This window comes from Acanthaster planci, linkage group LG12, assembly GCF_054643075.1.
Source record: "Acanthaster planci isolate LZ-2023a linkage group LG12, COTS_SCS, whole genome shotgun sequence".
Lineage (NCBI taxonomy): Eukaryota > Metazoa > Echinodermata > Asteroidea > Valvatida > Acanthasteridae > Acanthaster > Acanthaster planci.
In genome coordinates this window covers 4,879,587-4,901,012 of record NC_141788.1, presented here as the reverse complement: position 1 = coordinate 4,901,012, position 21,426 = coordinate 4,879,587, and the positions used below count along the sequence as shown (strand labels likewise).

Here is a 21,426-nt window from a genome sequence, read left to right as displayed (position 1 = left end):
TTTGGTGGTGAGGGACGCATTAAACATAAAGCAGAGCGTAGTCATTTATCACTTCTTATATGGCTCATTGTGTCCCAAAACACAAATTGTGAAATTCAATATGTAAAGTCTAAAAGTCTAATACCTGGACGTCAGTCAGCGAAGCTAAAATAGACCAGCACGGTATTGCCGCTTCAAAAATGCAGTGCACTCCTGTCTCATTAAAATATAAAACTCCAACAAACCAAGGTCATAATTTCCACAACAGAGACATATACTTGTACATATTCTCGTTCCATTCAGCTGAAAACATGAAGCCTATTGTTGTGTCCACACGGTTCGAGCACTTAACCAGTCCGCCATGTCGGCCGCCCTAGCAAATGGAATGCATGGGGACCCATACGGTCAATTTGAAGTGCATCAAACCGTGTGTTGGATGCCAAGTATTAGGGTTTTAATCGCTGTAGCCCCGCGCTAGGGAATTGTTTGGATGTTGACGAACATGGGAAGCTGTTTCATGCTGCAAGTAGGCCTACTTGCTGTCTACTTGCTCTTGCTTGCTGGCGCCGCCTCCCCGAGCTGCTGCCCGACGTGCAATGTTCGATCCATCGACCCAATGAATGCCGACCAAGTAGAGCAAATAAGAAGCCACCAAGGGTTGATCCAACAGATCAAGCTCAACCCGCTACTGGCCTACAGCCAAAAACATCAGCGGTCAGTGGTGACTCTTACCCGACAGCAGCAGAGCCAGATACTAAGAAACTTTCCCGACTTGTTCCTGAGCGAAAGCGACTTCAGAAAGTCCCTGGCAACGCGGGGCCGGATAACCGTGCCGGGACGGGAGATGTACTCGCGCCGGAAGAGACAGGCGATCGGCACGCGAGTATGCGAGCCTCTCGTGGACTTGGAGCCCTTGAAACTAACCGTGAACCTTGATGGTGAAGTGGTGGAAATCATACAGGTATGGGCCATCTACTCTACCGATTTGAGAGTCCATATTTTCGTTGAACATGATGCATGCTTTCTAGTCCTCGCATCATGTCCTTTTCTCATGGACTGACTACAAAAAGGGAAATGCAAAAACTCCTCTTAAAAAAACCTGAAATTTGGACCGATGATTTTCATAAGATAACTGCACTTTGTAGCACATGAGCATGCAAGCTGTCAGTAGCAGAGACATAAAAAAGCAATGATGAGAAATTGTTGACTTGCAATAAAAATGAAGACCAACTTGACTGTGACAATATGAGTCGGTCATTATATTCGTCCAAACAAGCCTGGACGATGCACAGAAACTTAACGTCCACTCGTCTGACGTTTAGGATCAGCGGTCGTTGGGCTAATTGCTGCAGAGGTACTTGTGGAATCACAATGCAATATACGTTATTTTAAAGCGTGATTTGATATCACGTGATACCGCGACCTGCATCAATGTTAACCTATGGCTCGCAAATGAGTTTCTTGTTTAGCAGGGATGTGGGAAATCTCTTTAATGAATGGGTGAGGCTCTGAACCCAAATCAGTTAGATTACTGGAAGTTTCATTTCTTTTAATAAGACCTTCCTCACTCAAAGAAAAAAACAAAAAAAAAAAAAAAGATTTGCAACAAGGTGCTAACGCAAGCGGTAGGCCTACCTTAACCATTGCTCCTCAGCCAAATCTTCAAATTATAATCAAGTTCGGCAGAAGAATCCACAAGAGTTCGCATTTAAATTTGAGCTTTCGCGCCAAGTATATGAGCCGACCATCAGATAGGTAGTTGTGATAATAATCTGAACATCTGTCCTTTCCACAGCTGCCTGGCCAGAGTTTGAATCAGTGGATTTTGGAAGAGACATGTGACGACCTGGCCAGCCTACCGCCAACAGCATTAACTTGTGGCCTGGCAGAAAGACATGTACCTGCTGTGTTTGCTACGGTTTCATCCGAGCCCTACATATTTGATCATGCCTATGTTGTCGTTCAGAGCTGTGTCACTCTTTATGAGTGAAGAATAAGACTATATAAAAATGGTGCTTCAACGTCATTTTAAAACCGGCAAATGACGTCAATCTGCTAAAAAAAGCTTTGGTTTGTTTCGGGTATGTGTCCAAAATAAAAGAGACTTTAAAAAGTAACAGTTATAAAAAATAAGTGTCGCTTGGTGACATTAACATTTACATAAAAGATGGCTTTCATGCAATAAAAACAAACAAAACAAACCGGATGAACTGGGATGTGCAAAGATTTAAAGTCACTCACAAAATATCGAAACTCTGACGACAGTGTGCGCTTACCATGCCATTGCATGTGCATTTAATCGGATGTTAATTAAGCTTTGGTAAAATTGGTTGTTTCTTGGAAATGGTATTCGTTGCCAAGTGCCATGCAACTTACTTTCGCTTCAGATTGTACCGTCGTGCCATGCGGCACGTACCATTTCAATCATTCACGGCACGTTTAAGACTCCCTTCATTTGCTTATCCAAGAGAAACAAAAACATCAACGGTGGTGCCCTTTGACCCGTGGTTAGTTCATTTTGCGACGAATCTCCTATTCAATGTGGAGTTCCTTTTAAGTTCGAGCTTTTGACTAGAATGACGGGAGTCAGCTCAACTGCCGCGTGGCGTAGCTAAGGAGGGAGGAGGGGCCAGCTACCTCCCCTGTGGGACCTCTTCCCCCCCTCCATCCTGAAAGGAGATCAGCTATGTAGCCTAGGGGGCAGTTGCTTTCCCCTGTGGGAGCTGTTGCTCCCCCTCCCCCCGAGAAGAGCCTGGCTACATAGCCGGGGTAACTTCCCCCGTAGGAACTCTTGCCTCCACCACAAGAAGAGCCTAGGCTGTCTACGTAGTCGGCAGGGTGTGCCCCTGTGGGATCTGTTACCCCCCCTCCGAGAAGAGCATGGCTACGCCACTGCCGACAGTCCCAAACATCATTCATCTTATATTCTTTAGCCAGAATTTGCATGGGTATAGAGCACCATATAATACTTACAAGCACAAAGTGTCCAGGTCATTTGGGTTAGTTTGTTTCTTTGTGTTTTTCCTTTTCAATCCTTGAAGGGTGAATGTGACTTTTTGAAATCATCCGATAAACAGTCTTACCAAAGGTTTAAGTGTTGAAGCTCGCTCACTACAGAACGTGCTGTTGCGTTAAATCATAAACGTTGAAAAATTCCATTTATCGAAGAAACCTTATCCCGATTTCCAAATTTTGACATAATTCAGAAAGGTTGAATTAACAAAATAGTGCAGGATGGCATAGCGAGCACTGTGTGGGCGAATTGTGTGAGAGAATTTTTCTGACTTATTGCCATGCATACATGCCAGAGAGCTCGTTTGGTGTCTCATTACTCAGTGGCTCACACAACTCTCTGATGGTCACATTTTCCCCAAATCAGAACTAACTTTGACTTCTCAGTGCAAGTTGCTCATATTCATGGCGGTTGTGAAATGCTCGCATATGGCTTCAAAATGCCCGCACATGGCTTCAAAATGCTCGCATTCACACACGTACTTCGTTCAGTTTTATTTCCCTGTTTGGGGAATCGAATCTTAGCTTTTCTGTTCGTGTCAAGTCACAACGTTTCTCAGTAATTCACTCTTCTAATTTTTGTTTTAATTCCATATCATTTTTCCAGTAAGAATAACAAAGTCCGGGGGCCACCGGTTTTTAGCAGGCGGTTGACCGGTAAAATTCCTGCTCATGACCCGCCGGCCTTGTTATTGTTAGCCGTCACCATATGTCGCCGGGCACCGTACGTCGTTTCTGTCATATTTCTAAACATTTTGACGGAGACGAAACACAGTGAAGGGCGCAGGTTCCCGTCGGTTGAAAGTGAAGTTAAAGTCTCCCCGAACACTTGCACTGCATGCCACAATCAAATGATTTACAGGTTGCACGTGAATTAAATTCAGCGTACATTTTCTAATATATTTGACAGGAATTTATTAGGTTGTTGAACCTGACCACTTTCACTATCTCGCCGATGTTTTTCCCATAAATTTGGCTCGAGAGTTTTCTTCTTCCTAAAGTTCCTGGAGAGGCATACACCTCTTTTTGTATTGCAAAGTAGAATACCGTTCCCGGTGAACCTCGTTGCTCACACTGTATGTCTTCTGCCCTCTCCTCCACACTAAGAATAAACGTGACATTATTCCTGGAACATTTGGCCAATTAGACTTCAGAAAGACGGATGTTGGACAGCGTGACCCCCTGTGTAATGTTTCTCTCTGCAAACGTATCCCTGCAGAGAGACCTTAAACCTGTAATGGAACGGATCAGATTATCTGCGGATTGGGCCTAACCCCCAGCATCAATCTTGCCTCCCAGGCTCCTCCTTACAAAACATAACATGTTTTACAAGCTTCAGCACGTAATAAACTACAGCAGTAATTTTAATGGTGCAGTAAAGCTATGTCGGTCCTCGAACAAGAAGAACATTCCACACTCATCCACTCTCATAAAATGATTCATAAATACGACATTTGATGCACGGTATGTGGCAAAGGGGGACCCCCTCTATTGTGTCTTCTTTTGTGTAGACGGAATGATTGAAATTCCTTTCAGATTTTCAAGAGGGATGAAGTAGGCACGATAGCATTAGGGTATATAGATTGCGCATCACGTTAGGGGGGTCCCCCGTTTGCCACATAACGTGCTGGGCATAAAATAGGTGGTTGTTTTCAACAGCCCACTGTGGGGAAAAAATCCTCAGGATGTGACGCGATTAACTTGTCACAAGAAAAAGGAGCAGTCTGTTTCCAATCACCAGGAATGGCCGAAATTCTGTTGTCAATGTGCAATGTGCAGACATCCATCTTATGTGGGTTAAATGTTATCAGCTTTGTGGACTCACTGTGAAGACCAAGCATGACTCCCTAAAAACCATGCACGCAAAACCCACACATCTGCAACTTGGCAAGCACAGAGGAATGCAATTGAAATGGACAAGTTACAAGGGGAGCCTTCGCAGCAGTTACCTGCAGCTAACGAGCCCAGACGTACAAGATTCAAATAAAAACCATTTCCTCGAAATATTTCTTCTCAGCTGACGAAAGGGTACGGTTAATAACTCCCAAAAGCTTCTGTTACTGATCTTATAATGGTTTAGGATTCTTTCTGAATTCATCAAACTCGCGGGTTACTCGATTTTTTTATAGAACATACAAAGCCCTTCAAAGGTATTGTTTGATTGTCTTCAATCTGTGATGTTTTGATTTTCTAACTATTACATCGGTAATAATGAGATAAGTATAATGATAAATAATAGCTCAACCAACGAGACTAGTGATTAGAATAAAATATTCCTATTAGTTAACAAAAGTTTGTTATGCCTTACAATTTAGATCCGCTTCAGAAGAATGTGACGTGACCATACACAATCAATCACTCACCTGTTAATAGGCCTAGGTAGGGAGAACTTATCGCTTTGCAAGTGTTTGTACTCCAAGCAAGATGAGGCCTTGTGGTCTATCTTAGTTCCAATTTTGAATCTTTCTCCACAAGTATTTCCACTCCTCTTGGTCCGAAAGAGCAGTCGGCGAATCGCTTCGGCTACGCAGAGAAGACCGTTTGTCACCGTCACTTCCAAGCCCGATGAATGACTGCCCGAAGCAATGTGGACACCACCTGCAAGAAGGCGGCCCACAACTTGAACCCGCGCGCTCCTCACTCAAGAAGCACGTAAATAGGTCGTGACGAGGCCTAATTGGGTATGGTGTGAAATTGGGACCCGTTGACGCCCTCAAGCGTTGAGTGGTGTCACGCTATAATGCCCACTTTGGGATGAAATATCGGAAACTATGAATTCCCTGACTAGTACTCAGAATGTACTAGTCAGGGACTTTCAATAGAGTATTATATCTGCCAGGAAAGTAGCAGATTTCGGACAGTTTTATACACGGAGGTATGGTTGTTGACATAGGCTGTATCACTGGCGTATCCAGCCTTAGGTGTGTGTGGGGGGATGCGATTACTTGGTTACTAGGTTGGCCAACTAAGTGGGTCACGCGATTAACAAATTAAAACCCTGTCAGTTGTGGGTTAATCGGCTTAGCCTAACTGTGTAGAGGATTTGTAACGATTATTTTAACCGTCGCCAGTTCCACAGAATGTATGATACTTCTCTCTCTGAAGACACCCTGAAGTATTCGTTTTTTTTACATGCAGAGCTAGGCAAAATGCACTGAACGGAACTTGGTTATTTATTATCGACAACTGTTTCTGTGGCATCCGTGTCTGATTTACATTTCGAAATTGGCCTCCTGCGGGAACAACTTCCACAATGCTACAAATCAGACCTCGTTATTACACACACGAGAATTCTGCCATAGAATTTCAAGTTGTTTATAGCTTGGTTTGGAAAGTTTTTGTTGTCACACTGGCACATTGAAATGCCTCGGAGAAGATATATCCATTTCCAGGGACTCGCCTTGACATCTGGTAACCTAATAATGTACCTTGAACACCGTGAAGTGGGCCAATATGCACTAAAGAGTTTGCTGTCGTGTGAGGGCAAACATTCAGAGCTTTGAGAAGCCGCCAGGAGTTCTCCGCAGTTCACACGAATGGTGCGAAATGTCACTGTGAGTGTGAAAAATGTTTATGAAGATGAACTCCCCGTAATCTGTTTGGAGTTGAATCAACGTTTGACACAGGATTGCGAACTTGTCTACGTGACAAAAGCAATAGAGCCTGAAAGTAAAAAAGGTCACGCAGCAAGCTTCCGGAAACCTCACGCGGGCCTCCTATGGGGATTTCTCATGGGAGCGTCCTATCACGTTCGATAATTTTTGGAAGAATTATTATTAACTGAAACCACCCTCAGAAACACTCGTTTCGGAATTTTCCCTTTGTCCTACTCAAGTAATATCTTGGAAAAGTAACCTGGAGATGGGTAAAAAACGAATTTCGTTAACGACCTTTCACTTCTGATCAGTGTCGTTCCAAGGTCTCCTTGTTCTTGCACGTTTGTTTTCACTTCCCGTGCTTACGTGGAAAAGAATTGTACGACGTTGCAAAGATTTACCTACTTGCAGTCGATGGGCTCTAGATTCAGTCGATTTGACCTGATGCAGTTCTTGTCACCAAAGGTAAAATTGTAATCTGTACATTAAAATTTTTCGAAAAAGCAGATTTGGTTTATGTTTGTTTTCTTATAAATTACAAAATCCTTGAGATATTTTGTGCTATATTTATTTTGGCTTTACCAAAAGACTACCTTAAAGTATAAGTCCTAAATGTCATTTGCGTACGAGAGCACTGAATTACACTGTTTTTCGTGCATTTTAGATTTTAAGAAGTGATAGGTAAATATTTGGCAAGATATTTCTGTTTTAGGTCAATTAATTTTTCAGTTCCCTTTAATTAAATAAATTGATATGCTTTAAGAGTTTTAAGAAGTAACTGAACAAAACATCTTACCAATTCTAAAATTACTGAACGTTATTTTTCCTAACCAAGGGTTCCTGAAGCATGTCAGGCTATTCGCTTTCAAATGAGGCTGTAAATGAGAAAACAGAAGAAATGTATTTATTAATTTCTAACATTTAAATTACGGGAAGACAGAGGGAGTAAATCCTGGGCTGAGTATAACGAGCAGTGGCCAATCAATCAGGTCAGCAGCAGGAGATTAGGATCAGAAGAACTTTGGCAAAGAGTTGGTGGATTGCTTGGTATGCCTGCAGGCTTACTCGTAGAAATAACCTTTTTAGCTTAAGGGGAAAACATGAGATTCGAATTCCTTGCGATAAGGATTGAGAGGCGTTCTTTGTGCTGGTCGACGGGTCACGATGGTACTCGCCAAACAAATGCCAATAATTAGCCTCTTGCGAGTTAAAATTGAATGAAATCTGGTACACTGGGTTATCTGATTTCATAAAAACAATTAAACATAACAACAAGCTAGTTCGTAATTGCGAATTGCGCATCCGCGAACGAACTTTTGCAAAGGTCATTTGCACATAAAACGAATTGATTTACGTGTAGCTATATTAATGCGAAATATCACCTTTTGGATGCTTTTCGATTTTACTTCAGTTTCGCTATGAACATTTGTCCCATTCAGTTTAAATAGGGTTATATTTTCTTGTAGTTATGCAGCAGTACGCCTATTCTTCTGATAGTTGCGTGGGATTTTCAAACTTTTTGAATTGTTCTTTTCCTTTTGTACTGACGGCCAGCCATAGTTCTAGCAGAGCAGACTTGTAGGAAAACCACGACAGTGACGTATAATGAGCAGCCTATTCACCCGAACTGGCTGCATCCCTTGGCCAGGATCGAGGCCGAAATCCGGAAATGTTCCATCACCAGAAACAATAGTTCTCTGGAGACAAATATAAGAAATTCTCAACATGCGTTGGCAAACAACGTGGAGTAAAGTTCCGGATTATCATCGACCCGCTTTTTGTATGAATATGTTATGTGTCTTGATTTTCCCCGATGTTTAATCAAAAATCCATTACGGTGTGGTGTGACCGTTGGGATTGTGAGTGCACATCCAAATTTGGTGGCATCAAAAGACGAAAAAAGTCGATCCGTCTTTTAAAGTCATTTCTCACAATACCCGACCGGATTTTTACAACGTGTTTTAGATGTAGTAATGATCATCATCAAACGACTAAGCTAAACTTTTCTTACTGTTGAAAATGCAACGCAACGGTTATCCTTTTTTCTTCTCTCTCTGGCGGTGCGACTAATTTCAGTATAACCGTCACGAACGTAAAGGAATAGGCCTAGACAATGAACACATGCTACACCTTTTTCACTTGAACCTCAATTCGATAGGTACTATAGATATTTCTAGTTCTGCACAACGATGACAGGGAAGATTGCTCCACGGCACACACGATGGGATCTGAAAGTAAGGGACGCCGCGGGGAACAATCATTTCAAAAGATAAGGACCAAATTTCATCATAGATCGGTACGTTAAGCAGAAAAACGCAGAGTGATTTGTTGAGCGAAAACTAAGTAACCAATTGCAGTTAATGTGACACTTAGATCATGATAGCTTGGCCTGTGACATTTTCAGTGCTAAGAGAAAAGTACATCAGTGAGTGTGTGGCAGCGGTATAAAATTTGGCCCCAGATCTCAAAAAAGGGGAAGACATGTTGCCTCACCCCAATAGCCAAATACTGCCGAAATACTCCCCTTTATTGAGAGGTGCGTCTAGATCACGGCATTATATGAGTAAGAGCCACCCACATGATGATAAGAGAAACTTTATAGGGGGCCCTCCACCCCAAGTCTTCTAGGATTAAGGGATATCACCATGATCAAAGGTCTAGCTATGTTGAAAGAGTGTTAAAACGTAAATATGTCAGTAAAATTAAAGTTTGCTCTTTCAGTTTCTTATGTGCTTGAAACAAAAAATGGATGTCCACAGGAGGTAGGCCTATGCAAACTGTAAGGTAAAGCCGTGTTTCCGAATCGCTTTGACTGCGACTTGAAATAATATCAGTCTACATTAGTCGCTGCAGCTACTACGGTAATTTCAAGCCGCTGCCGAGTGCTAGTGGCGCATACTCTGCCGTGTGGGCTGATAACACACCCGCTGTATTATCACATTTCTCTGCAGTAGTATTATCACGATCGCTCTGCTCTTGAGGGCGCTGTTTCCCGCGAGCTCTGTTTTGCTTTGGGGTACCGGGTACGGCATACGGTTCGGGTGGCGTCGGTATCAGTTTGATCGTCATATCAATCTGTCCGTGTGACCATGGACGAGGAGGGCTGTTCGAGCGGGTTAACAATTATCGGCGAAATAAAAATTGACAAAGATGAGTTCATGAGATACCTAAATGGTGAAATTCCGTTCGCCGAATGGACTCAAGGACAAGAGGTAATGTATAACAGAAGCTACCTGCACTTGCAGAACTGTTAAAACCCAGTCTGTCCCATAGAAAGCGATGTCTACCCCTACGTTACCCCCAGAACTGTGACTATCAGACTGTGGGCTCCGACGTCCGGCCCCAAAATTTGTGGGGTCAACCAAAAAAAACCTGAAAAGTGCCGGACTCCCTAACATGACTACTCTCTCATTGTCAGCAGTGTGTCAGGGCTCCAATCTTTTTCTTGTTTTCCTTTCCTTTCAAATGAAAGCTGCGCACTATGATTGGTCACTAGTGTAGATGCTACAACCTTAATAACCCCAGCCAGATGCAGCACAGTGAAAAGGTGAAAAAAGGCATCAGGAGAAAAAAATCTGATGCACTTTGACTTTGGAGCTAGTCCCGTTGAGCAATGTCACTTTTTGGATCTTGTGGTGCGTGGCAGCTACAGACTCCGAGGCTGTTTGACCTCGGGGAGAATTGACCTGCTGAATCTGAATTGACCTGCTGAATTGACCTGTAACAACACTGGGCAGGCAAGCCACTTTGAAAGACGATGCAGATGGATGTGTCTGGCAGGGTTTCTAACAGGCGTTAATAGTGTTAAAGCCAGAAACTCTTTTGTTATTGCCCTCCCAGTTGCTGGATGTCTTTGCCATCGATGACAATGCTCCCGAGTCTGTGGAAACCCAAGGAGAGCAAGATGGGGACATGGGAGAGAATGCCAGCGATGGAAGCGATGACGATGACAAGGGTGATGCAGTGGAATCAGCAGACGAGGATGAAGAGGATGAAGAGGAAGAAGATGATGGAGAGAAAGAGCCAGATGAGAAAGATGAGGAATACTTGCCTCATGGGACGAGGCTGCGGAAAGGTCTGTGTTACGCTTTAGTCTTTACTCGGCGAGCAAGCAGTGTTTTGCTTGAAGTTTAGTCCATCATAAGTCCATCACCAGTAGCATAGTTGCAAGTTTCAAAGTCAGAAGCTATTCAGATAAACTGTGGTAGTGACTTTCCTTTATCAACACTTATCGCCTGTTGCTTAAGTTGTGAGTGAACTTGTGATTTGACTTGTAATTGACTTGTGACCGACTCAGACTACATTGCTATCACTATGCTGTACCTCAGTACTCTTGAAAATGCCCTGTTGGCACTACTTTAACCCTAACCCCCCCAAGGGTTGCTGGCCCTAACCTTCCCCATTCACACAAAGTTAAACACCCCTATAGGACTTTGTGCAAAGAGGCTGTTGGACTTTGTCTTTCTGAGGTATTCCAAACCCAATGCAAAAGCCAGCTGTTATGGGCCTACCAGACCTATCCCCACAAAATTAAACACTTTACTACTGTTAATAGGGTTATACCGGTGTCCTCAAAAGTCAAATCGTCAGAGTTCATTACAAAATCATCTAGTATCAAGACAAGTTGCATGCTGTTCAGATGAACTGTAAAATTGGCCATCCTCTTGGTAAATTTCATCCGACTCATGACATTTGACTTGTGATGCTCTTTCACCTTATTCCTGAAAATTTGTGAAGGAAAAGTTGCGGCCTGATTTTTGAGACAACTTTGTGTCATTAGGCGTGGGTCTTAGGGATGACATGCATTTCAAGGGTAAACATACATGTACCTATGAGTTAGGCTTAGACTTAGCTCTGTACAAAGAGTCAGATGCAGCCTTAACTTATAGCGTTGTGGTGCCGTATTCAAAGTTTTTTCTGGATCCCATTTCCTTCCATAGTCCTTTTGGTTTTCCAAAAGGAGTGAGCATTGGATTCCTGCGAGTGGCATCCTTTCTGCCCAGTGTACCGGAGGGCCCGTGTAGTCATGAATCCACAAAGCACTGAATCCACATGCGCTGTCATGTTGCCCAAACCTGAGTTCTGCAAGGGTAAAAAATGAAAGTCTTCAGTTGATTCACAGACAATCCTAATGGAGTGACAGTGTTCAGTCCACAATTTGGTTTTATTTATTTGTTTTCTATATTTGTGCACCTTTAGGAAAAGTGGGCCGACCCCGGAAACACAGACCAGAACCTGTTACCCCTAAGAGGCCGCGGGGGCGACCAAGAGGCTCAGGAACCAGGAGGCATGGGTTCTCATCCTCACGAGGTGATTAAAATACTTATATGTAGTACCCATACTCAGCTGTGAGTATTACTCGAGTTCTGAGACTGGAGTCATACTCTGCATCAATTTAGAACTCATGCTCATTATTAAGGTCTGCTGGGCTCCGTGCTGTTTTACTCTTTCACGGAGGAAGTGAATTCTAAATAGTAGTACATGCAGATATGATCACCAGTGTGTTCTGGCTAGAAACTGAACAGTGTCTGCCCTGATTGACATCACACCAACAGCGCCCTCAGTTGTGCAGAAAAACTCGGACAATTTTAAATGATTTAAAAGTGCACTTTGTAGTACTCCCAACCCACAGAGGATGTTAAGTAGTTTTCATACACTGAGGAAGAGTGTGGAGATGCATGAAAAGTTTACCATTAGAGACATTCATCGTAGGGACCTTTAAACAAACAGAGGACTCGCCCATGGCGCATGAGCTGCGGCTGGGCCGAGAGGAGAAGAGACGAGGCCCCCGCAGCCGCCACAGCCGGGTGCCCAAGCCACTGCGGGGCCTGATGGGGGAGGCTCACCTGTGCTTTGCCCGAGGCAGCCACCAGGAGGCAGCCAAGATGTGCCTGGAGATCATCCGGCAGGTGCCGCGTTGCCCGGACCCCTACCAGCTGTTGGCCATGATCTACGAGGACAAGGAGGACATGGAGAGGTGCCTGCAGGTCTGGATATTATATTTACGTGGGAATGGTTGTGGGCACCCTTTGGCCATGATTAGGGCGCATCCTTAGGCAGACCTCCATGAAGAATTGTTATACAGAGTTGTGCGATCATTTTCCAATCTAATGAGCAAGCAGTCAGAGGTACTTCAAGCAAGCACCTGATATCAATGCTGTTCGTGGGCAGTAAGGTGGACATGCATGCAAGTGACATGGAGAGTGCCCAACCATTTACCAATCAAATTAGCAGGGTTCAATAGTTTCGTATGGGAACAGTTGAGGGCACTCTTTGGCCAATTCGGAATTGGCTTGAGTTGGGCCTAATTGCTGATGTGTGATCGGAGTGTTTTTGTAGTTCCAGAAGAAATTCAATCTTACATCAAGTCTAGCTTTCACTGGCAAAGGGATCACTGCTTTTGTGTTCTTCCCAGTTTTCCCTGATTGCAGCCCACTTGAGGCCCAGGGACACAGAGGAGTGGACGCGGTGTGCTGAGATGTCCCTGGAGCAAGACGACATCCAGCAAGCCATACGCTGTTACTCAAAAGGTAGAACCCAAGTCGTCAACCCTATTGGGTAATGTACATGTGTGGCCAAGGAAAGCTAACAGTTTGTTGAATCAAACTCAAAACCATGTGCATAATTCTGCACACTTGTGTCCTCAGGCAGGAGTCTTTGCAACCGACTGCTTCTCCCCCACCCTGAAGTGAAAGAACCTGTAAGAGCAGAGATTAGACTTTTGTGCCAAAATAGCAGCACTGCTGATAAATGATAGATTTAGATGTTTTACTGACAGAGTGAACAGGAGTCATAATTTGACAAAGAGATTTTCTGTTTTATCCCCCCACCTACTCTCATAGCTATCAGGTACAATCCCAAGGAGCTGTCCAATCATCTGGAGAGGATCCATCTGTATGAGCAGGTGAAAGACACCAAGAAGGTGATGGAATGCTACCAGATCATGCTAAAAGCCCTGCCGGACGACCAGGGGAAACAGTACATGCAGCTGGCCAAAGAGCTAGTCAAGGTAAGAAGACTACTTTGGGTAAGAAGACTACTTTGGGTAAGAAGACTACTTTGGGTAAGAAGACTACTTTGGGTAAGAAGACTACTTTGGGTAAGAAGACTATGTAAGAAGACTACTTTGGGTAAGAAGACTATGTAAGAAGAAGACTACTTTGGGTAAGAAGACTACTTTGGGTAAGAAGACTACGTAAGAAGAAGACTACTTTGGGTAAGAAGACTACTTTGGGTAAGAAGACTACTTTGGGTAAGAAGACTACGTAAGAAGAAGACTACTTTGGGTAAGAAGACTACTTTGGGTAAGAAGACTACGTAAGAAGAAGACTACTTTGGGTAAGAAGACTACTTTGGGTAAGAAGACTACTTTGGGTAAGAAGACTACTTTGGGTAAAAAGACTACTTTGCAGAGGACGAACTGGCTCACAAGCTGATTAACCTTCCAGTCCCTCCAAAACAATGAAAGTAGTATGCAAAAACTAATCCTGGACAACCTAGTCCAGCACCTGGTCCCCTGTTTAAAATGCTCAGTAGATTGCGTTGTTGAACACTTTCCAAAAGTTTTGGATGGCACAGTGGTTCTTGGTTCTTGTCTGTACTTTCAGGCTCACCACCAGAACGGAGACATTGCATCAGCAGTGGACATCATGAATACTGCATTTTCCAAGCATCCAAAGTTGATCAGTTCAGAGGGTAGGAAACTGACTTTTATTTGTATAAGAAACGTCCATTTTGTTTAAGTGACTCCGCCGAACTACAGTACTTCTCAAGGTTTGGCTGTGCAGCCATGGTAATTGGGCATTGTTCAAGGCCAAAATGTGCTCCCGCAAGTTCATCATAAAGAGATAAAACATAAAAACATGGGTCTGAGATTTTCTCATCAGGTGAGCTTTCCAACCTGGATATGTTCACTGAGTAAATAGACACAGCACAGGCTTTGTGTGATGACTGACTTTCACCTGAATGTGCACAAATAGACTTCATATATCATGGGAGAGGAGTGTACATGTATTTCACCATGGTTGCCCGACAGAAAAGGTGCTCTTTTACCTTCCTTTTTCAGAATATTTCCCGTCCTGACAGCAGTGCTCCAGTTCTACTTTCTTCGTGTTCCATCTCTTCTTTTGCATAACCCTCAAGGCCTGTTCATACTTTAGGTTCAGGCGTATGCAAAAACCAAGTGGATTTGATGCCCTGAAATCTTTGCAGCAAATTTCACTTAAGTAGAAATGGGTTCAACTTTTGCAACTCGCAGTGCGAATATTTGATCTGATGTCGCAGAATCACATGCATGCTCGCAATGGTTCCAAATTTGAGCCGGCCTTTAGACTGCTAATTTGTTGCGTGTACTTTTGCTGCAGATGTGAATATGCTGGCCGAGCTGCACATCGCCAGTCGTCAGTACCAACGAGCTCTGCAGGTAATCTCGGACCACTGCGCAGTGGTTCTGCGATCTCAGAGCAGCTGTGACCACCTGGATCTGGAGCAACTCTCGCTGGCTGACCGAGAAACAAGGTGAGGAAATATATCCGAAGACTTGGGAGTCATTCCTGTTTTTTTGGGGATGCTCCACTTTGGGGAACGGAATGCATTCAAGCTGGGAATAGGCAGAGTGTCTCCGTGTGGATCTAGCTGGAAGTATTGGCCCCAACTTGAAGTATCCCCTTACCAGCAACGAAAACACAGGGTCGTGGACAATTCTCCAATCAGGCCAAAACATGCACCCAGCTTAAGCGGCAAGCCCCTACATTTTAACAGAAATGGGTCGAGTTTGCTCAGTACATCCCATGCCAAAGCACACGTGGTAGGTTTCCACCAAGGGACTGTCGTCGCTTTGTAAAAAAACCCACCATCTCATGTTCCCGCTGGGATATGATATTTAATGTGACTGAGGATTACTGTGAACTTTTCTGCTGGAAGTCCCAAAACAAACTCACCTCCTGTCTTTTTTGCTCATATTTACTTAGGCAAGACACAATGGAAGTTGAAGTCCCAGAGGGACTACCGATTGACCTTCAGGCCAAACTAGGAGTGTCCTTGATTCACTGCAGGCAATTCCTATCAGCAAAGGTGGGTTACCAGCCAAAACAAGGTTGTTGACCCTGGCCAGATACATGGGATTTTGGTTCCCACAGTCTTTGCAGAATTATTGGGGTTGTTTTCTAAGTGATGGCATGGCATTAGCCTTTTTGAAGCATGGTGGGCACAACAGGAGGGCACTATTTGGAAAGGGTAACTTTGGAGTAAACTGACTTGATTTACCAAAACCAAATGGCACCCTCCTATAGTTTCTGCAATAACTCAAATAGGCTATTTATAGATAAAATGGGTCCACTCTCAGCTCCAGCAAAGTTTCTTTGCAGAAGTGGTTGCAAATGATGTACTTGACTTTGACCACGCCCAACCCAACAAGATGCTGTGTAACTGCTTTTGAGGTTAAAATCCATCTGATTATTATCTCTTACAGGAAGTGCTTTCCTTGTTGTATACAAAGGACCCCAACGACATAGGGGATCTTTACCTGGATGTCGCCGAGGCCTATGTTGACCTGGGTATGTCTCACTGACTATTAATTCAACATATTCATGAGCCACAGAGCTTTTCATTGTCGATAACGCGTTTCAAGTACAGTGCCGAGTCCCTCACACACTCCCAGTCTGAAATCCTGGGCCAAATTTTGTGTCTGTGTTCATCATGGAATTGTGTGCCTATTATCACCATTTTGTGCTTGGAGCTCCAGCACAGAAATTTTGTGCTAGCCCCATCATTACAGAATCCTTCGTTTCAAGATGCATTTCCTGATCATGAGCAAAAATTCCTTGCTGACGAGAAACATGTTTACTGTAAGTGCAGATGTTCCAGTTGTAGGGTTGGCCCTTGTCCACTTCAATTCTGTTACACAGAACTTTTGTTTCAAACAAAAAGCTGTGTCTTTTCATGTTTGGAAATTTGGGTAATTTTTCTTCACCTTGCAATGCTCAGGTTGCTATGACGAGTCTGTGCCATTACTGCAAGCACTAGTTGAAACCAAAAATTACAATTTGGTAAGCTCATTTTCCTTTCAATACATATTTTGCATTTAAACTTAGTTTATTCCAGAACATTTCTGTCTTACCCAGGTGTATTGTCTGCTTTTATCACGTAACACATGTAGTGTATGTTTGACATTTGTTTAACATACCTGTGGATTGAGATTTGAAGCTTTTTATGGTGGAGGTAGCAAGTAAACTAGATAGGTTTGCGGTAGCACCATGGAGAAAGTCTCCTGACGATGGAAAGAGCATACTGTCCAAAACGTTGAGTACCACTGGTTCTTTGCAGAACCTCAAATGCTCAAAATAGAGATGTATCCATGGTGCTACCGCGAACCTATCTAGTTTACATACCTGTGAATTACAAAGAATAATAGTGTTAGGTAATAAAGTGATTGAAAACTATAGTTTACATTCGGAGGAGGAAGAACTATTTATCTTAAGAAGTAAGAACAGAATTCGAGAGAAATATTTTGAAAAAAAATGCCTAGGTGAGATGCTGACGTGGGTCATCGATGTTGAAGGTGAGGAGTCAGATTTTGGTGTCAGAAGTGGGATTCATCATGTTGGTAACTTTCCAGTGTTAGTATTGAGAGCACACATCTTTCCCTTACTAGCCTGCCGTGTGGCTCCGTTATGCCGAGAGTCTGACATCCTTGGGGAAGTTGGAGGAGTCAGCGATGGCCTATCGTCAGGTGCTCCAGAAAGCCCCCGGCCATCTGGATGCCCGAATGGCCCTGTCTACCATTGAGCAGCAACAGGGAAACTCAGACATAGCTCTGGAGCTCCTCTCCATGGGTAGACAAAATATCCTCACACTCTGCTGTCAAAAAGTACTATTCAGCTTGAGGATTCTGTGTTGTCTGACTACGGACAACTGCCCAAAACCTACAGTCCCCTTGTTCTATTTACATCCACTCTAGCTCACAAAAGAAATCTTTTTCAAGATACAGCTGCATTCTTACCGTATTACATACTTTCACATCCTAAACTGTGAATTCATTTTGACCCATGGCTTTGAATGTGTGTTTGGTTTCTGATGCCCACCACTGGACCCTTTACACCTGCCTGCCCAATTTAAACAGAATCATGGTCCAGAAGACTCCTCAGTGTTTTGTCTGCATCTCAGTCGTTGGTTTCTCTTCCTATTTGAGTTTCTGGCAAGAAAGGCACTGCTTGAGTTGTAGATACTGCATGACAGCAATATTATAGTTGAGACCACTTAAGACCTTCACAAGACCACACAAGACCTCCTGTCTGAATTCAAGTCACAAGCTATTCAAATGAACTGCAGCAAAAACATTCCTTTGTCATTTTTCACTCTCAGTCTAATACTTGTGATTGGTCTTGAGCTTGGTCTTGTATGTGGTCTTGTGATGGTCTCGACTACAACAGTGCATAACAGGGACAAAAGATTCTACCTTTGCGAGCAACTAACAAGCACTCCCCATATCAGAAATATACAGTGTTTATAGGGACACTTGTTTTAAAAAATCTGTAAGGCCTGCAGTATGGGTTGTAAAAAAAATGTAATACCGACTTTGGCCCTGAGTATGAAACCAAATGGGAATGACTTACAATTTCTGTCACTTCTCCTTCAGTTGAAAAGAGGTTAGGGTGGTTTCTGTCTATTTTTTATTTAGACAGTGAGGATGAGGCTGCCGCAGATGCACAGCTCATCTGGCAACGGTCCATGTTGAGGTACTCCAAGGGTCTGCTCAAGGAATTCACTCAAGACAGCCTTCTATTGCTGAATGCCTACCTCAACCAAGCTCCAGACAGAAACGGTAAAATGAGACAGACACACATGGCTCCTAGACTGTCTGAGAATCCTCAGTCACATGAGCGGAACAAAGACCCAATATGGTAGTTTAGAGAAGAATGACTGGAACAGCATTCGAACCTTCACTTTGTGGTATTAAGACTGGTTGTAAGACTCACATGACTTCAGACTCACTTTTCGGGATTGAGTCACAAATGTGTCAGGTGGAGTGGAGAGAAAAGAAAACTTCAAACAGATGGAAATATTTCTTTTTTTGTAGTGCCGAAGCAACTTAAGGGTAATCTTGGTGTCATCAGCCATGCCAACTGGTTCTCTTTGTACTGCAAAACACTGGATGCCCTCATCAAGTTGGGCCAGAGAGAGATTGCAGAGAATTTCTCCAACACGGTCCTGACGTCCAAGAGATTCACCAGAGACCCTGCACAACGATTGGTAGGATGGGAAAAGTCGAAGACGGAAAATCTTTGGGGCGGGATAAAGGAAAAGTTGTACTTATGCATTGTTTATATTTTTAGACTCGGCATTAATTTGGGGTGTTTTCTAGAAAAACATGAATATATTATTTCCTTTCTTTTTCGTACTAGTTTCTGAGGAAGCTTTGGGAAGGAGGTGCAGGTTTGGGGAATGTAAGGAGTAGGGGAGTAAGTTTTGCTCAGCGGCAACAACATACATGCACATGGGCAAAGTCCATCTTTGCGAGAAACACATTTGTGATTTTAGCATCCTATTTGGAGCTTGGAGAGCTCTAAAATCTGTGATTTCAACAATAATATGTCTGACATAATCCAGTTGGCAGAATATAAATTAGCAGTCTAGGTTGCCCTTTATTTCAGTAAATCCGCCCCCATAAATTGGTGTGGATTAAGAAGAGTGTGTAAGCCTGGAAGTCGAGGTTAGTGACAGATGTTTGCCTTCTTTCCATCCGCAGGATGTTGAAGTCATGGGCATCTGTGTCAGTTTCCTGAACTCCAACTACCGAAAAGTATATGAGGACATGCGGCATATTGTGTCTAAAGTAAGCCGCCAGGAACATCTCCACACAAAGTTACAACTGTATTTGATAGCATAAGTGCCAGCTGGCAATTTGTTTGGCTATGTTTTTCTCAAGGATGACTTAACGTCTTGTCTGTTGGTTTTGGTATTTCTACATATGTATTTTCAAGTGGTGAACATTGTCCATAAGACCGACACAAGACCTCACAAGACCTCAAACCTGAATCCAAGTCACAAGCTGTCTATTTCAACTGCAAACAATGGTTGATTCGTGGTCACTGTTCTTCCTGCGCATGATCTGGTGTGCGGAATGTAGTCAAGACCTCTTCAGATAATCAAAAGACCCCACGAGACCAACACAAGACTTCCACTCTGAATTGAAATCACAGGTTCTTCAAATGCATGGTAGCAAAAGCATTTCTTTGTCATTAATCACCCTGTTACTTTTGACTGGTCTTCAGTCTAGCCTTGTGATTTTTTCATCTACATAACCACTCCATCTCTCCGTTTGGTTTTTGTTCCAGCACCCTAACAGTACTGCTGCCTGGAATCTCTTCAGCTTTGTCACCAACCTAACCAACGACACACGACACCACAAGTTCTGCCTCCGAACTACGCTCAAAGTACGTGAAGTACCAAAAAGGAAAAACAACCCCATAGTCCAGAGCCGCATTAGAAATGTGGTCTGCATTTTTGTCGTAATCTGGATGAGGCTGATACAATTTTTATTGTCGGAAATGGCCATTCAACTATTCAGTGCCAAAGAAATTTTAAAAAAATTGTCAAGTTTTACATTGTGGATGTGAGTTGAAATTCCCAACCATTTTTTTTCTGCCAAGTGATTTGGCTGCCAAACCTGAATGAATAAAACAAAAGCTGTGCTGCTACTGCTACAGAGTTAAGTTCAACTGAACTATACAGTCAAAACAGGGAATCATTTTCTGCCCCAGAAAAAATACTGAGGATCAAAAGATTTCGGAAACAGGCTCTGTATTAATCTAGTCACTTTCTTTCTCAGAAACCGTTTCTTAAGAATTTTTTTTTCATCCAGAAACTACACAACAACTTTGCCCTCTGCATCCTGAATGGTCACAATGCTATGGTTAGTGGTACTTTCAAGAATGCCATCGGGGAGTACACCAGGGGCTTCCGTCAGAAGCCTGATGACCCCTTCCTGACCTTCATGATTGGTATCTCCATCTGCCACATTGCTTGCCAGAAGTACACCACCAAGAGACACTCGCTGATTGTGCAGGTGGGTGGGCAGGCTTTACAGTCATGAAAACAGTGGAAGTCATAAATGTACCGCTCTCACCTTACAGTTATAATCATAAAGTTATAATCACTGCTGTACATTTGGGCAACTGTATCTGCCCCTCACAAAACCTTCAAAACGTCAGATGCACATTTTCGGCAGTAAAATATCTCATACACAAAATAAAAAAGTGGTCCTTAACTTTTTTGAGTAGTGTAGTTACATATGCATGTTGGACATCTATGCACGTCAGATATTGTGGCCATGATTGAGTCAGAACACCATGGATGGTATCTAATCCCACAAATATCCATTACCGTATGCCATGGTTGAATGGCAAAGCTGGCAAACCTACTGGTTGAGTATTTTGTGGTCATCCCTTCTGGTGAGCCTTGTGATATATGTTTCCACAAGGAAGGATCTTAGCACAGAACCTCACAATGTTTTCAATATTTTCCCCTGGCTAGGCTTTTGCATTTCTTAAGAGATATGAGGAGTACAGAGGTGTAAGTCAGGAGACATGTTACAATATCGGCCGAGCTCTTCACGAAGTAGGTATGTTGTTAGGCAACGTCAGTTGTACTCGGCCAGGTTTTCTTAACTGAAGATTCTACAGAATTGCACCCTTCATAACACTTTGTGTACATGTTTTTTAGGAATGTCATTTCTCCAACAGTTCCTTTTAGGCTGTACTTTTCTCAGTTTGAAAAATTGAAGTGATCTTTAAAATGCCAAAAATGCTGTATTCTGTAAGCCAGAAAATATTGATTAAAT

At 43.2% G+C, this 21,426-nt stretch overlaps 3 protein-coding genes across 4 annotated transcripts in view; 2 read left to right on the top strand and 1 right to left on the bottom strand.

Annotated features, from left to right (window-relative positions):
• LOC147797087 (NADPH oxidase 5-like) overlaps window positions 1-5,655 on the bottom strand; it is a 33,836-nt gene extending 28,181 nt beyond the window's left edge. The window contains exon 1 of the mRNA XM_087143969.1: window positions 5,355-5,655. The gene's annotated coding sequence lies outside the window, so the exon portion shown is untranslated. The remainder of the gene's footprint in view (window positions 1-5,354) is intronic.
• Window positions 302-3,154, top strand: LOC147797088 (uncharacterized). Its single transcript, XM_087143996.1, has 2 exons — window positions 302-940; window positions 1,775-3,154. Exons 1-2 carry the CDS (start codon window positions 470-472, stop codon window positions 1,967-1,969), a joined length of 666 nt encoding a protein of 221 aa, XP_087000122.1. The 5' UTR covers window positions 302-469; the 3' UTR covers window positions 1,970-3,154.
• Window positions 5,656-9,600: 3,945 nt separating the features above from the next.
• Window positions 9,601-21,426, top strand: part of gtf3c3 (general transcription factor IIIC subunit 3) — a 13,080-nt gene continuing 1,254 nt past the window's right edge. Inside the window, exons 1-18 of one of the 2 annotated variants that reach the window (XM_022253736.2) lie at window positions 9,601-9,799; window positions 10,428-10,662; window positions 11,787-11,897; window positions 12,318-12,574; window positions 13,003-13,117; window positions 13,430-13,596; window positions 14,195-14,282; window positions 14,951-15,104; window positions 15,557-15,659; window positions 16,057-16,141; window positions 16,572-16,633; window positions 17,239-17,419; window positions 18,265-18,408; window positions 18,664-18,836; window positions 19,333-19,419; window positions 19,922-20,020; window positions 20,449-20,652; window positions 21,120-21,207. In XM_022253736.2, coding sequence (XP_022109428.2) covers window positions 9,677-9,799; window positions 10,428-10,662; window positions 11,787-11,897; window positions 12,318-12,574; window positions 13,003-13,117; window positions 13,430-13,596; window positions 14,195-14,282; window positions 14,951-15,104; window positions 15,557-15,659; window positions 16,057-16,141; window positions 16,572-16,633; window positions 17,239-17,419; window positions 18,265-18,408; window positions 18,664-18,836; window positions 19,333-19,419; window positions 19,922-20,020; window positions 20,449-20,652; window positions 21,120-21,207 — 2,476 coding nt within the window. In that variant the 5' untranslated portion in view covers window positions 9,601-9,676. The remainder of the gene's footprint in view (window positions 9,800-10,427; window positions 10,663-11,786; window positions 11,898-12,317; window positions 12,575-13,002; window positions 13,118-13,429; window positions 13,597-14,194; window positions 14,283-14,950; window positions 15,105-15,556; window positions 15,660-16,056; window positions 16,142-16,571; window positions 16,634-17,238; window positions 17,420-18,264; window positions 18,409-18,663; window positions 18,837-19,332; window positions 19,420-19,921; window positions 20,021-20,448; window positions 20,653-21,119; window positions 21,208-21,426) is intronic. The other variant, XM_022253738.2, reaches the window with a different exon arrangement.